Source organism: Centruroides sculpturatus, unplaced genomic scaffold (genome assembly GCF_000671375.1).
Source record: "Centruroides sculpturatus isolate CEXI.00-Female unplaced genomic scaffold, Cexi_2.0 scaffold1346, whole genome shotgun sequence".
NCBI classification, from domain to species: Eukaryota; Metazoa; Arthropoda; class Arachnida; order Scorpiones; family Buthidae; genus Centruroides; species Centruroides sculpturatus.
The window spans coordinates 147,849-165,562 of record NW_019385468.1 but is presented as its reverse complement, the minus strand read 5'-3'; the positions used below and the strand labels follow the sequence as shown (position 1 = coordinate 165,562).

Here is a 17,714-nt window from a genome sequence, read left to right as displayed (position 1 = left end):
TAAATAAATAACATTATACTAGTCACTTGTCTATTCAATGCAGTACGAATTTGGTGTTAGCCTTGGCCATCGGCATCGGAATTTTNTCTCTCTTTGATGAAATTCTTAACATAATTTCCTGTTTAATAATATATTTCAAATAAAATTTAATTATGTTTTTACTTTTTAATAAATTATTTTAAAATATATTTTTCTCTTTATTCCAGAATTACCATTATATATTACTGAATAGATTACAAAATAACTTCCTTATTATAAACTTTTCAAATAATCTTACTATTAATTTAATAGTTGATTGTAAAAAATCACATTTACTCATGTTTAATGAAGTTCACTTAATTTGAATTATATTTACTCAATTTCATGAATTCCTTATTGCCAGATGATAATTTATTTATAATGATAATCATCGTTTTAATATTATTAAATATAATTCCTATATTTATATTCTGCTTTTAAAAATGTTTTTGAAGACATTTATTACTTAACAGCTGTAAATTTAAATGATAATGATATAAATTAGTTAAAAATAATTATGGAATTATGATTTTTAAATTTTAAATTTATCAAATTATTTTCTTTTTACTGTGATAAAGCTGAAATACTTTGAGAAAATTATTTCACATTATTTATTTAGTACAAAATAGAAACAATTATATTGTGATGAAATGTTATAACATTTAATAATATGATTTGTTACTCCTACTTGATATCAACTTATTATTAAAAGTTTGCTTAGTGCTTATTATTAAGATAAATTAGTTACAAAAACAAAGAATGTTGTTTGTTTCAACAATGTTTCTAAAAAGCTTATGATAAGTCATTATGAAATACAATATATAGCTTTAATTATTTTGATTTACACACATTGTAAGTATTCATTAATTTTATATTATCCATGAATATGAAGAGTATAACTCATTGATATCAAATCCAAAAAGTTGAAACTCATTTTTTCCCCTCCTTTTTATTCAACTTTTAAACTAGAAGCAGTGACATGTTTCAGTTTTATTGCCCTCTTCAGACTATGTGTACTTTAAGTACTGTAAATTTATGATCATAAGAAAAATAAAGATTACAATACAAACATCTATGTTATGATTTCTTTGAATATGATATCAAACAGATTACATACTATGAATTTGTGGATAGCATAAAATTAATGAATACACATGTTTATCATCATCCTTAATGTAAACAGCCCATCAGTAGTTGTGTGAATAAACCATTGAACAATGATAGTTGGTTGTGGGTTTGCCTCTCAACAATACATTCCCTCTATGTGGAGTTTTCAGGTTTTCTTCATGTGTCTAATAAATATATAGGGCCAGTTTCCAGTATAAAGTCCTCCTGGGTGGTATGATCCTTTAGCAGATTGTATGCATGTTACATTGCTGTATCCAATCAAAACCTTAATATAAATATGATGTTGCATGATAATTTTACTGATACAAATAAACAATAGTATAGTGAAAATGCTATATGATTTTAAGACAGTAATAATATTATAGTAGNGGTTTGTATGTCACTCAATTAATAAGTGCCAGTAAGGCCAAAATGCATTTTGGGACAAGTTAATTAAACAGGCTGGGTTTGTAATAAGCCTGTTCATTAGTCATATGTAACTAAGTAGTTTTTATCCTTTACTTCACAACTGGGTGTATAGGTAGACACTGAGCATCTTTAACATCACTCTTTATTCCTGAATAAAGAATGATGTTAAAGATGTCCAGTGTCTACCAATGCACCCAGTTGTGAAGTAAAGAATAATTAAAAGAAGACACGGTTTCAGAATAAGTCAATAAGTAGTTTTTGTAATTAAATAATACAGGCAAGAAGCTTTTTAATAGATATATGTTATATTTAAAATAAAAACTATAAAAAACATTGCATTAAAAATAATTCTGTGATAGTTTAATTAATAAAGTTTATTCCCAAGTTTTTGAAAATTTGAAATGTATTTGTGAAGTAATAAATTTACTTTTTGTAATTTAAGATTTATATGCCTGTAGTTCTCAATAAATTATCTTTTACTTTTAAAGAATAGCTATACTTGAAGAAAAGCAATATAAATAACTTAGTAAAACTATATAAAAAAAAAAAAAAGTTGAGTAAGTATTTACCTATAGCATCCTCAGGAGACAGATCAACATCATCCGTATATAAATATTGTAGAAATGCACGATAAACTGGATAAGTAAATTGAGAAATATCTACTGTTCTGATAAATACAAAAAATAAACTTTGTAAATTCATAAAACATTTATATATCAAATAAAGTTGTCAATTAATATATAAAAATTCAAAATTATAGAATATGTTCAACTATCTAATAAATAATTCTTCTAATTTTATACAATGTGTAATTTTCTATTATAAGTATCAGATACTGTATATATGTATTTTTGATATTATTGTATATCATTATTGTCATGTATCAATTAAATTATATATGCATTTATTGCATGGCAAATAAGCAATTACTTGCTGTGACATTTTCACAGTGCTGAACTGAAATTTTAAATCATATTTTAATTTAAAAATATACTTTCCATATCTGGTTTTAATTTTCATCTATCTAAATCTGTTCTTGACATTAACGAAGGATGGATGGATGGACAATAGCAAGAATGTATAGGTCAATAATTAAATTATAGACCAAAAATGATACCATAATTTTAAAATTATTCTATATTTTCATTCACTTACAATATATTTATTTACATTTTAGAAACCTAATGGATGGTGACCTAAACTCTAAGCTATAATTATGACAAAGATCCATTTACTTTTCTATATCGATTTTAATATGTGCTGGTTATGGTCCAGATTATTTTCAAGTTACACTGGACAACAAAGTATTACTTAAGTTGTGTATCCTTTACGTGTAATGCATTTCTTTATCAATTTTTGGGTGCTGAATGTGAAGCTAACAATGAAATTTAATGATTACTTACAGTCTCCAAGATAATTGTAAATGTAATGCAAAATATAACTGATTGCATAGATTAAATGTACTGTCTTTCAATTTGTTGCATGTATTGAACTTCTGAAACATCTCTGATGAGAATTTTATACATTCATTATAAAGGCTTCTGATGCACTAATTTTTTTATATTTGATGATAGTCAAAATTTTTTTGGGCAAGATTGTTTTCTCATATTGATCTTGCATTAAATTTACTTGTAAAATAACTAATAATGATGATAAAAAGAAAAAATTTATAACAAAAATTGAGAAAATTTTCACCTTATGATTCTAAAGTGCCCATTTGACAAAGAAATTAAAACTTGAACTGACTAATGATTTTAATAACAAATTCAGGTTCAGCATACCTAAAATTGTCAGAATTTGTTAATATTTTCTCAGATAAAATTTGGCTGTTTACAAGTGTTATCATTTATGTCCGGCTATTAGTTCAGGCTTCAATTATATTCTATACATTTTGCTCAATCTTTCCAAATAAATTTAACTTTACACTAAAATAGTTCTATAATATTATTTTATACAATTATTTTAGTGTAAAGTTAAATTTTTGATAGCGATTTTAATTATTAGACAAATTAAGCATCATCCATCGGAATTTTGAAGTGAAGNAGTAAATACTTTTTGAATTACAACTCCTTGAAGATTAGCCACTCTTGATGGATTTGACTGATTTACGTTATTTCCTAAGCCCAGTTGTCCATTACCATTATAACCCCATCCATAAACCTTTATAAAACATAAAAGAAACAGAAATTTATTTTGATACTTGAAATATAAAATAAATTTATTGTTCAAAAATGTTATTAATTATATAATTAAAAAATCATATATTTTATAGAAGATTTACTAATTCAAGAAAAAGTAATAATATCATCATAATTTGATTACGTATGTAAAAAATATTCAATTATTGATATGCAATATAGATTCAAAAATTTGGAATTGAAAATAGTTATTCTTAGAATTTGGGAATAACAATAAAATACTGTCAAGCTTCAAGAGAAAAACTCACTCAGGAAACAAAAAGAACTTTCCAATTTAATTTTTTTCTCTAAATTTACTTAATTTAAAAATATAAAAAAGAATAAATTAATTTGTGCCTAGAAATAAAAATTTAATCTATGTTGATGCCATACTTCCTCAATCCTAAAACACATTACAAGTTTGAAATGAAATTTACAAACTTTTTCTTTTATGGAGAGAAAAATTTTTAAACAATAAATTTTATTAAGCACAGTACAGTACATCACACAATACTATATGCTGATTTTGTTTCCTATGCTACCTTCTGTTTACTATATTTATGTACAAATAATCATAAATGATGTTAGAAAAAAAAGCTTGTGTTTCTTTTCTAAATTGCTTATTTTTGTTCCGTTGAAGTTCTGGATCTTATCAAGCATTCTACAGGATGCATGTACTGTACTTTTTAGGCAATTTTTGTTTTATGTGGTGTTTTTTGAAATGTATCCATTATGCAAGAAGAAGGCTAGGTATGTATTTGATACTTAAGACTATGCAGAGAATGGCTAAGATTGCAGATGGCATAAATGTTAAGTACAGTAGAGCATCGATTATCCGATTCAATTTGGGGACTGGGGTTGGTCAGATAATTGAAAAGTTGGATAACCGAAAAGTATGAAAAAATCCATTATTAGTGTAGTATATTATTATATCCCATGTAATTAGTATATTAGTATATCGCTATTAACCTACTTCGCATTGAATTTTCCTCCATGTTAAGCCTATCAAATTTTTTTAAAAATAATAATCGTTGCTATTGTATCATTAAAAATTAGAAAATTAAGCTTCATTTAAATACTGGCTCCCCTTCATGGTCGATCCAGTGTTGCCAGCTAAAACACGTAAAAATAATATTAAAGTAGCCAAGACATAGCCAAATAGTGTAGCGCCACATCACTAGCAGACATTTGAATTTGCCGACTAGAATGCGGATGGTTAATCTGGGGTCGGATAATCGATGCTCTACTGTAATGACATAATACTTTATACAACTAATTCTGTATTAATAAAATTCAGATTGAAAAATTAGATTAAAAGTTTTTAGATTATAACATAGTAATTAAACAGCAATAAACTACAGTAGAGTGTCATTTATCCAAATCAATTGGGGACTGGGGTTGTTCGAATAACTTGTTTTTCAGACAACTGATCAGGTATGAAAAAATATATTAACCTATCCCATGTTGAAATTTTTCTCCATTGCATGTTGCTTCACATTGCACTTTTTGTCAATGTTAAGCCTAACGTAAATTTTTTAAAATAATAATCGTGGCTATTGTATTGTTAAAAATTATTTCTTTATTTTGTACAAACAAAATAAATATATTGAAAAATATAAAAACAAAAAAAAATTATACTTTAGAAGTTAATCTAGTATCAAAAACATTCGATTCAGCATGACACAGTCCAATGGGAATGCTTTTGGTTAACCGACGTTTTGGTTGATCGGCTTTCGGATAAACGACACTCTACCATAATAGAAACTTTAACTAAAAACATAATTATTAATTTATTACGAGGGTTTTTTCAAAAGTAATGCATGCTCTAGAGGGCATTGTAGGCAACATAGACAGCTGATCAAAGCATCAGTGTGTAGATTAAAGTCTTATGAGCACGTTGGTATCATATGGTAGTGGGATTCATTTAAAGGGAAAATGCCAAAAATTTGAAAAGACAATAAGAACAGTCCATTGGGTCGGATTTCAGCAATAGAGCAAAGACACATATTATTTAAACTTTTAACATAAAAAATTTAATTTTTACAAATTTTTGCTAATAGAATCAATCAACATAAACCAAACAAACTTGAAAAAATTGCATTATATTTAATTATTGTTTGCAAGTAATTTAAAAATACTTCAGCATTTTGCTAATGCTTAAAATTAAATAAATAAATTTTTACGTTAAAAACTGGAAATTATTTTAAAAGAAGAATACAAAAATACTTACCTAATTTTTAATATAGATTTATGTACATTAATAACTTTTCCTTCAACACATATCTTTAAATCACTTGTAACCTAAACAAATTTGTGTATTAGTTTCATATTTTATTTAAAAAATATCAATGAAAGATAATAAACAGAATAATAAAAAATTACTTAATTACTAAATAAAATTTCTAAAATGGTACAGTACATACAGGATCATCAAAAGCTTGTTGTAAACTATCATTAACTCTACTAGTATCAGAAATATCTGCAAATATTAAAGAAATATTAATGAATATCTCTTTAACATATTAAAATATGAATGTTATTTAATTTTTAATTAAAATTTTTTAATTTGATACGCTCTTAATCAATGTACAGAGCAATACTGTATTAAATTATTTTTACCTAGTTTCATAGGTACCCATGTGACAGCTGGAGATGCAAAACAAGCAAAGACATCATGAAGAGAATGAAAGGGAGTTTCTGTTGGAACTGTAATTGACTGACCACGGCACTGTCCCCACATGAAAACTTTGGAAGTTTGACTCATGGCTGCCGATATATGATTATAATGAGATGCTGCTATTTCCACTATTCTGAAAGTCAAATGAATCTTTGGTTAAATTATTTAAATCTTTTAAAAAGTTATGTTTTAAATAGTCCACTAATAATTCTATAATGTAGTATTTAGTATTAAATTAAATAGATAATCTAGTATTTATTTAATATGCTAAAATAATCTGCTTAATTTTAATATTACAAAAGTTTAGAAAAAATCAAAATTAAATTTGTGCATTTAACATCTTTAATAACTTTAATACTTCATTAATATTGATTAGCAAAATATGCAATTTATATCTTCATAAAATCAATTCATATGTAAATATTTATAACTTTATTTNGTCCAGGAGATCCTACGGATTATTTGGATGCCAAAAGTTGCTAGCTCATTTAGTTCACGAACAGACATTATCCAGGGTGCACCACAAGGAGGCGAACTAGCTTTACACCCCAGTATTTAAAAAATATACTACATCAAAATTATCTTTTATCATAAAGTTTTGCTATATGTTATTTTGTTTATTTACAAATTAAATAATTTCTTAACAAGAAAATTGTACTTAAAAGTAGATTGTAAATTATTGTAGTTTTGACTCAAATTTTAACTCTTTAAGCTCTGAAAATTCCTTTTTTCTATGTACCTGGAGATGAAATTGTTTTTACTCCTCAGAATACAAGGAGAATTTGTAAAGCAAAACTAGTCAAACAATTTTTCCTTCTGTTGATTTCATCTCAAATGGATTAAGCCGATCTAATGTTTAAAGAATTAAAGTATTACTGTTAGTATATTTATCATATTAAACAGAAAATATGAGTGAAATTTGGAGTTTAACATAATTATAAATGAAATATGTTATTCAAATAAAACCTGGCTATTAACTATATTTAATTAATAAATTTACCTTCCAATTTCAGAAGCTATTCGAACCGGTGTGACTTGATTTGCTTTGCTTCCAGTACCTAATTGACCATACGAATTGGCTCCCCAAGCATATAAAACTCCTTCATCAGACAATGCCATAGTGTGTGCATAACCACAAACTATCTAAATTTAAAATATAATAAAATAATTTTTATTATATTAAAAATACATTTTTAATATCATACATTAAAAATACATTTTTATAATGATATTAAAAATACATAATTAAATAAAAATGCATTTTTAATATCATTATAAAAAGATCCATATATATAGGTCACTATAAAAATTTTGCATGCCAGGTAATGCCACTAGAGTGCCTTTTAACTGCTACCATAGTATCCCATTAATACACTTGCTAATATGTTCAGAATTTTCAATATGTCTGTTGTTTAGAGATCTTCAAATGCCGAGAATGTCTACATGATACAAAGACGTTATGCACAACTAATGGAGTTTGACAAAGGCTGAAGAATCATCATACTGATGAAAACAGGATGGGCTGTTTTGTCAAACTGCCTGTATCTGACCATTCTGACTAGATTGAGGTCTTGGGACAGGTATACATGAGGATACACAAGGTTCTCCTCACAATTTTATTTTGCCAGATAGTCAATAAAACTGCCAAGTGTATGCCCCTTCATATAAATTACTCCTGCTTACCTTATTCTATTCTAAAATCTTATTGTATCTTGAACAAGATTATTGACAATAACTTTGATATTCTGGTTTGAAATCAATGGTCCTGTTGTTTTGGAATTGTTAGTTATTTTGGCCACTTTCTTAATTATGAAAAAACTTAGCAAATTAGTCTGATTTGACTTCTTTGTGTTGCTTATTTAGGAGTTTTTATTAATTTTCAATAAAAGAAACAATTTTCACATATAGGTATATGATTTTAAACTTGATGTATAAACAGAACAATGTTATAATCTTCTTATGTTAAAAAACAAAATGATCAGTACAACTTTGAAAAACATTCTAGCAATCAAAAAGTTTTTTTAAGTTGCATTCCAAAAAAAAATTATATGTCACATTAGGATTCCACATAAATATTATTATTATTTTTTTTTAAACAATATTTACTTACTGTGGATAAATTAAAATATTTTAAAGATATTCACAGATATGTTAAAATAATTTTAGATAAATTCACAGAGTGTTCATTGATCTGTTTGAAATAATGCATATTTGTTTAAATTATGAATGTTCTAATAAACATGCATTAAAAACTACAATCAAACTACATTTGAAAAATCATCTGAACAGGGCATTGGCAAAATAAGCCTGTAAAACATTGAAATCCACATATATTGTAGTAAAAAGACTCTGGGTACCCAGAGAGGTCTAGTTGTATGATAAGCACAAACAGCTGCAATGGCATCTTTGTCCACCATCCAGAGACAGGTGGAAGTCTATCTAAAGAACCCTGTCTCTTTCTGTAGCATGATGACTAGCAGAGAAATCTGTATGCACAGCTATCACTACAAATCCTACCATTGGCACTCCCACATCATCACTTTGTTTGAAGTGGTGCTGTAATAGAAATATGAACTGCTACAGACTGACAGCATATCATTTTTAACAATTCCAATTTTTTTCAGAAACAAACATTCACCATATTAGTGTGTGAAAGNTACAGTAGAACCTCGATTATCCGCCCTAATTGGGGACTGGGGTTGGTCGGATAATTGAAAAGTTGGATAACCGAAAAGTATGAAAAAATCCATTATTAGTGTAGTATATTATTATATCCCATGTAATTAGTATATTAGTATATCGCTATTGCTGTAATAGAAATATGAACTGCTACACAGCTGACTGACAGCATATCATTTTTAACAATTCCAATTTTTTTCAGAAACAAACAATCACTATATTAGTGTGTGAAAGACTACTGATTGTGCTCAATCCCACCTTTACTGTTGCACAGCACACTGATCTTAAACTGACATGCTGGTCTGAGGCCATCTTGTATGATAGCTGGTCATCTCTAGTAGTGTGCAAGAGACAATGATGGCACAGCAGTTTGTTCAGAAAATCCTGTATCCTCATTTGTTGCCTTTCATGGCAGGGTTAAAAACAGCTATTTTCTAGCAAGATAATGCTTGGTCAAGGAAGTGTAGCAATTATCTGTCATATTATCCTATTTCCTTTGCCTGTCTGGTCTCCAGATTTGTTGCCTATCAAGCACTTGTGGGACTAGATGGGTTATATGAGTATGAGAAATCTGGAATATCTGTACTTCCATATCTGACTTTATCAATACATATGTCCAGGTAAGAAGTCGTACACAGTACTAAAGGTTTCTTCTCATTTTGCTATAATATTGTCATCACTTATTACCATTGCCATTGTGTTTGCATTAATAAAATTTCATTGATTCCAAATACTTTCTTCTTGATATGTATGAGAGTTTTAATTTTGTCAAGTTTAATTTTCAAAATATTTTGCTTTGCATTATATACAATTACATGTGTTCAAATTACTTATCACATACAGTCGACCACCTTATAACACAGGTTCCTATAGTTCAAATTCCTATATCACGGTGAAAAAATTGCGACAGTATTCGTACAAACATGCTAAAAACTCATATAATTCAGTAAAACGTCATCACCGACTCATGTCACGACAGGATTGGTCGAATTTAGACCAATAGCGGATATTGTACATACCATTGAGTTTAAACGAGCAGTGGACCTACTAAAAACCATTTATTATTTAATGTCCATAAAAATTATATTTATATTAATGATGTCTCCAAAGTTCAGCAAATTTTTTGCAAAAAAAATAATTTATCAGGAAGCATGCGAGCAGCATTCGATGACAAGCTCCATGACGAAAACAAGCTTAAGCAATGGCATAGTCGAACGGTGAACGCTCAGTAAGTAATCCTACATTTTTTTTGTTTATAGCATAGTTTATATGGATTATTCCCAAAAAATTATACGTATTTTGGAAATGTTGAGTCGAATTAGTCTAGAATCGATTCATTTTATGGAAGAAACCTTTCAAACAGCCGTAGTCCGTAAACTGCATACGTGCAGGGCTGTGATTGGCTGGACTCGTAGAAAATAGATTCATAAAAACCGGAACATATCTACCGTGTTATAGGGGGGTCGACTGTATATCTTAGAATTCTTCTAAAGATATATCCTGATATGCTTAATCCCATGCTGTGATAAGCTTGTCATTTATCAAGAAACATTGCTTAGTTGTGCCTTTATAAGTGGAAAGAGACCAAAGTCACAAAGAATAATATCAGACTTGTGAAATGAATATTTAACAATAGATATATATGAATTATGCAGAAATGTTTGTTAGCTTAGCACCAGAACACCAGACCATTGCATGATAAAAATGCCACATATCTAATTGTGGATGAAAAGTTTTTGATTAGTTGAATAAAACTTTTTCAATCCTTATCAACTGATTAAAGGAACCTAAGTTAAACTCTTATTTTTAAAATTGTTTATGCCATCAAAAGACAGTTATTCAACTTGAAAAACTATCATGGAAAGCATTTTTCATTTCTAACAAACATTCATTTACAGTTATAAACATTTAAAACTATACAATAAAATAATAACCAATGTTATCTTTGACATTTTGTCATCTGTTTAAATGATAAATGAGTTACAATAAAACAATTGCAGTTGAAATTATAAATTGTTGTCTGTTAAATAATAGATTTGTATAATCTATTATTTGCATTTATATGCAAATAATAGATTATACAAATGCATTTCAAAACTGTCATAGTGACCCTTGTATTTTTATATTTAATACTGATGCTATAAAATATTATTACATTAAAATATTTTTGATACAATAAAAAGAAAGTAAATACTTTTTGAATTACAACTCCTTGAAGATTAGCCACTCTTGATGGATTTGACTGATTTACGTTATTTCCTAAGCCCAGTTGTCCATTACCATTATAACCCCATCCATAAACCTTTATAAAACATAAAAGAAACAGAAATTTATTTTGATACTTGAAATATAAAATAAATTTATTGTTCAAAAATGTTATTAATTATATAATTAAAAAATCATATATTTTATAGAAGATTTACTAATTCAAGAAAAAGTAATAATATCATCATAATTTGATTACGTATGTAAAAAATATTCAATTATTGATATGCAATATAGATTCAAAAATTTGGAATTGAAAATAGTTATTCTTAGAATTTGGGAATAACAATAAAATACTGTCAAGCTTCAAGAGAAAAACTCACTCAGGAAACAAAAAGAACTTTCCAATTTAATTTTTTTCTCTAAATTTACTTAATTTAAAAATATAAAAAAGAATAAATTAATTTGTGCCTAGAAATAAAAATTTAATCTATGTTGATGCCATACTTCCTCAATCCTAAAACACATTACAAGTTTGAAATGAAATTTACAAACTTTTTCTTTTATGGAGAGAAAAATTTTTAAACAATAAATTTTATTAAGCACAGTACAGTACATCACACAATACTATATGCTGATTTTGTTTCCTATGCTACCTTCTGTTTACTATATTTATGTACAAATAATCATAAATGATGTTAGAAAAAAAAGCTTGTGTTTCTTTTCTAAATTGCTTATTTTTGTTCCGTTGAAGTTCTGGATCTTATCAAGCATTCTACAGGATGCATGTACTGTACTTTTTAGGCAATTTTTGTTTTATGTGGTGTTTTTTGAAATGTATCCATTATGCAAGAAGAAGGCTAGGTATGTATTTGATACTTAAGACTATGCAGAGAATGGCTAAGATTGCAGATGGCATAAATGTTAAGTACAGTAGAGCATCGATTATCCGATTCAATTTGGGGACTGGGGTTGGTCAGATAATTGAAAAGTTGGATAACCGAAAAGTATGAAAAAATCCATTATTAGTGTAGTATATTATTATATCCCATGTAATTAGTATATTAGTATATCGCTATTAACCTACTTCGCATTGAATTTTCCTCCATGTTAAGCCTATCAAATTTTTTTAAAAATAATAATCGTTGCTATTGTATCATTAAAAATTAGAAAATTAAGCTTCATTTAAATACTGGCTCCCCTTCATGGTCGATCCAGTGTTGCCAGCTAAAACACGTAAAAATAATATTAAAGTAGCCAAGACATAGCCAAATAGTGTAGCGCCACATCACTAGCAGACATTTGAATTTGCCGACTAGAATGCGGATGGTTAATCTGGGGTCGGATAATCGATGCTCTACTGTAATGACATAATACTTTATACAACTAATTCTGTATTAATAAAATTCAGATTGAAAAATTAGATTAAAAGTTTTTAGATTATAACATAGTAATTAAACAGCAATAAACTACAGTAGAGTGTCATTTATCCAAATCAATTGGGGACTGGGGTTGTTCGAATAACTTGTTTTTCAGACAACTGATCAGGTATGAAAAAATATATTAACCTATCCCATGTTGAAATTTTTCTCCATTGCATGTTGCTTCACATTGCACTTTTTGTCAATGTTAAGCCTAACGTAAATTTTTTAAAATAATAATCGTGGCTATTGTATTGTTAAAAATTATTTCTTTATTTTGTACAAACAAAATAAATATATTGAAAAATATAAAAACAAAAAAAAATTATACTTTAGAAGTTAATCTAGTATCAAAAACATTCGATTCAGCATGACACAGTCCAATGGGAATGCTTTTGGTTAACCGACGTTTTGGTTGATCGGCTTTCGGATAAACGACACTCTACCATAATAGAAACTTTAACTAAAAACATAATTATTAATTTATTACGAGGGTTTTTTCAAAAGTAATGCATGCTCTAGAGGGCATTGTAGGCAACATAGACAGCTGATCAAAGCATCAGTGTGTAGATTAAAGTCTTATGAGCACGTTGGTATCATATGGTAGTGGGATTCATTTAAAGGGAAAATGCCAAAAATTTGAAAAGACAATAAGAACAGTCCATTGGGTCGGATTTCAGCAATAGAGCAAAGTGCATATATTTGCATGAAAACAGTATGCAGTAAAAAAGTGCCTGAAATTCATGTCATGTTAAAAAAAGCATGTGGAAGGTTTACTGTGAATTGTAGCACAGTACAGAGGTGGCACATAAAGTTTCGAGAAGGTCGAACAAACATTGAAGACAATCCACGCGTGGGGCAGCCGTTTACTGTAATAGCTGACAACACAAACGCTTCAATCATTGCAACGTTGCTCAACAAAGAAAGAAAAATTAAGGTGGAGACAGGAATCTCGAAAATGAGCATGCATCGTATTTTAACACAGGTGCTAGGCAAACAAAAGGTGGCGGCATCAGTGCACTGATCATCGAACTTCTCAAAAGATACAGCTGGGAACAGCTCCACCACCCAGCTTATACTATAGTCCTGATCTGAGCCCACCTGACTTTGATCTCTTCCTCAAGCTGAAGGAACTCCTTCAGAGGGGTGCATTTTCCAATGCTGGGAGAACTCTGAAGAGAAGTGGCCCGACAGATTCGGATGCTCAATAAGAAGGGGATGCTGAATGAAATCCAAGCACTTCCGTGCCACTGGCAAGCGTGCATTGGATAAAGGGAGGGAATTATTTTGAAGGCTTGTAATCATTTGTATCTTCTTCAATATATATTTTTTGAGTTAGAGCCAACTGTGCATTACTTTTGGAACAACCTTTGTATTAAAGAAAATTAAGTTTTTGTTTTTATAAATACATTTCATTATTAAATTACTTACATCACCATTATCTAATGCACACATTGAAGAAGTCTGACCACAAGCAATTGATATACATCTTCTAGAGCCTATTAAAAATTTAGTTATTACTTTTTAAAAATAAACAATTTTGTATTTTAAAAATATTAATGCTAAAGCATTTAATTTTTCTGATTTAAAATAAGATCAATTTAATTAAAAAATTTCTCTTAAACTGAATTATTTTGAAATCATTAGCTTCATCTCTCAAGTTTACACTGTTGAAAAATTAAAACTAATGCCATCTACAGCATGAATAATCTTTGTCTTTGTATGACTTTTATATAAAACTTTGTTGTAAAAATAATATGCAAGTTAACAATACTGGAAAAGATTTGTATAAAATGTTCTGTTAAAAAAAATAAATAAATAAATAAAATGGAATAGCAAATATGATAAAATGATAAACCAAATTTGAAAGTGATACACAATGACTGTTAATAACTTATCTTTAAGTAAATTTTTATAAATGATAAAAACCTGGATAAAGTAAAAAAGATATAAAATGTAAGTTTTGAAAACCAGAAATATTTTTATATAAGAGTGACAATTAAAAACCATAAAAATTACATTAAAAAATGAAGTGTAAAAGTAAGACCTCTAATTATACACTCAATACAAAATTATTTATAGTTAATTGAATAGTTAACAAAAATTAAGGGACCTTCCTCTCATCTAGAATGAAATCCAGATCTAGCATTATATTGCAATAAAAATGTAATTTTTATTAAACATGAATTTCAAATAATTAAATAATGTCTATACAGTTATCATCAGTGTAAATTAAATATTTACATTAATTTTCTTAGAAAATTTTTCTAATGCAACTAGATTTTCATAATTTCAATCAAACTATATAATGTACAAAACTATAAATATTGACTGCAATATTGTTGGGCTGCAATTTGAAAAAATTATAGACCTATAAATTCCCACTGTCTGTCTGTCTGTCTGTCCTTCATCTCAAGAATGGAGTTAGATGAAAGCTGAGACCAAGTATGGAAAGCTTAGGGGCAAGAGACCTTGATTAACTGTATAGAAACTTCTGATGGAAACCAGAAATCACATTATTTCAATTCAAATATTTTCCCTTGAGAGGAGTTAGATAGATAACCAGCATGACTCTATTGCTAACAGGAAAAGTATAATGTACAGGGGCAAGACTACTAATTTGAGGTGGAGAGCATATATTTTAAATTAAATAAATTAAAAAAATATGATTAAAAATTTCAGCCCGGTATTGTGACAATGTCTCAATAAATAATTGCTCATTGTTATTATATNATTAACCCCTTTCACCATCCTGGGTGCCCATTAACTTGTAATATAAAGTAGACTCTAGTTAATATGGCCTTCAATAATCCATATGCCCTCTAGTGTAATTGCCCATGTGCTCCTGTTTTCACAAAAATGCTAGTCATGTCACATATCCTGTTTTCTTGAGTTTCATTTCAGCATGTTATATTATTTGTCACCTGCCTCCAAAAAAAATTGGTAGTAAAAAGTGACTGGTCACATCATTCTTTGTCTTTAAATCTATACACTCTCAGTAATCCTGTACTCTTGCTAATCTAGCACTTCTCTGATTGCATTGATGGGTATAAGTTAATGGGTATGATTGCATTTAAGGTATAGTTACACCTTCGAATGAGACTGTTGTTCGAAGGTGTAACTGCATGTCTGCATTATAACTGCATTAGCGAGAGACTATGTTAACTATAATCAATAATAAACAATGTGTGAAACACAAGCCATTAATACATTAAACACATTAGCAAATTTTCAGTTCTTAATTCAAATTTCTAGCTTAGAATTTCCTATAAGAGAGCTCAGCAATTATGATACTCATTATAAAACATTTTTTATTCCAAAATATATTCTTATCTTTATTTTATAATTTTAAGCAATGACATATCATTCTAAAAAAATCTATGAAACAGAAACATATAATAAATATAATAATAATAGTATAAATTACTATAATAATAATTATGTTGTTTATTTAAAAATACATTTATTTTGTACAATTTATTTTTAAATATTTAAAAAATTAAAATAAAAAAATTTATTTAATACCTTTTCTTGGCTCCAAACTTCCATGTGAATCGCCCAAACCTAAACATCCACTAGTGTTTGATCCCAAAGCATAAACTTCATCATCTTTGGTAACAATAAGGGCTTCGTTGCCAGAACTTCCAAACACACAAGCTATTTTAATGTTGGTGAGAAATTCTCGACTCAGTATACTAAATATCAGCCATTTATCTATATCTGCCATACCACAATCATCATACAAAAAACTCATTGACTCTATCAATGACAGAAATTAACAATATTATAAAAGTTATATAAAAATATAAATTAAATATCATCATCTTAGAGAAATTTATAAAGATCTGTGTTTTAAATATAGTGGTGCCTTGACTCACGCATTTAATTTGTTTCATGATGGAACTCGTAACTCAAATTACTTGTATGTCAAATCAATTTTCTTCATTGAATGAATGAATTGAATTAATCTGTTCCTGACCCCCAAACACCACAGTTTTTGTTACATGTTTTTAAATAAGAAAAATGTACTTATAAATAATGAATATTGTATAAAAACACAATAGAATGTACTGCAATAAACTGGTTTTGCAGATGTTGTGGTGTTTGCTGCATAGATAAAGAAAGAAAAGATGGAAAATTCAAAAAATAAGAGATGGTGGCGCCACACACAACATGGAAGTGAACTAATGCCTATGTCATTTGATCATGTGTTTTTCTATAAGCTAATCTGTCAGACATTGGAAGAGTAACAAAAATTGCAAAATTATGGCAGTTTTTCATCTTCTTTATCTTAATCTATGGTTTGCTGAGTCATTTGCTGTGGCAACTAGCTGTGGTGTGAAGCTGGCTTGTAACATGAATTTTAGCTCTCAACTCAAAACAAAAAATCGGCTGAGAGACGGCTCATATCTTGAAAAACTTGTAAGTTGGGACATTTGTAAGTCAAGGCACCACTGTACATTATATGTATCAATATTCAGATTTTGATCACACATTTTGGAAAGAATACAATATAAAAACTTTTTAGTTTAATAGATTTATTTTTAAATTAATAAAAGATGTTTAAGAAATAATATAAAAATAATAACCTCTCCATCACATGTAAGAACCATTGAATGATGACTGCCACATGCTACTTCTTTTACTTTTCTTCCTATTAAGCTAGAAGATATTAATCCCGGAAACAGCCCTTGGTTAGTACTACCATTTCCTAACTGGCAATAACCATTATGACCCCAACTGTAAATTTCACCATCTTCAGTTACAGCAAGCACATGTGGTCCACTTCCATAAGCAAAAGTTTTAATTCCCTTTCTATGCAAACTTTCCACTGAAAAAAATAAACATGTCATCATGTTATAGCTTGATATTAATTTATTTTTATTATAAATAATAATAGATTATTTTAACTCAATGTCAATAGCATTTTATAAAGTACAAAAATACTTATTTAGGTCTGTATCCAATAAAATTATTAGATAGATTTACTAATAAAATTAT

At 28.1% G+C, this 17,714-nt stretch overlaps 1 protein-coding gene across 1 annotated transcript in view; it reads right to left on the bottom strand.

Moving 5' to 3' along the window:
• Nucleotides 1-17,714, bottom strand: part of LOC111639279 (RCC1 and BTB domain-containing protein 1-like) — a 31,995-nt gene that overhangs the window by 10,254 nt on the left and 4,027 nt on the right. Inside the window, exons 4-14 of the mRNA XM_023385113.1 lie at nt 17,316-17,544; nt 16,239-16,327; nt 14,145-14,233; nt 11,282-11,389; nt 7,409-7,551; nt 6,351-6,541; nt 6,155-6,210; nt 5,962-6,032; nt 4,125-4,134; nt 3,607-3,714; nt 2,124-2,283 (exon numbers count right to left, since the gene is read on the bottom strand). Coding sequence (XP_023240881.1) covers nt 2,124-2,283; nt 3,607-3,714; nt 4,125-4,134; nt 5,962-6,032; nt 6,155-6,210; nt 6,351-6,541; nt 7,409-7,551; nt 11,282-11,389; nt 14,145-14,233; nt 16,239-16,327; nt 17,316-17,544 — 1,254 coding nt within the window. The remainder of the gene's footprint in view (nt 1-2,123; nt 2,284-3,606; nt 3,715-4,124; nt 4,135-5,961; nt 6,033-6,154; nt 6,211-6,350; nt 6,542-7,408; nt 7,552-11,281; nt 11,390-14,144; nt 14,234-16,238; nt 16,328-17,315; nt 17,545-17,714) is intronic.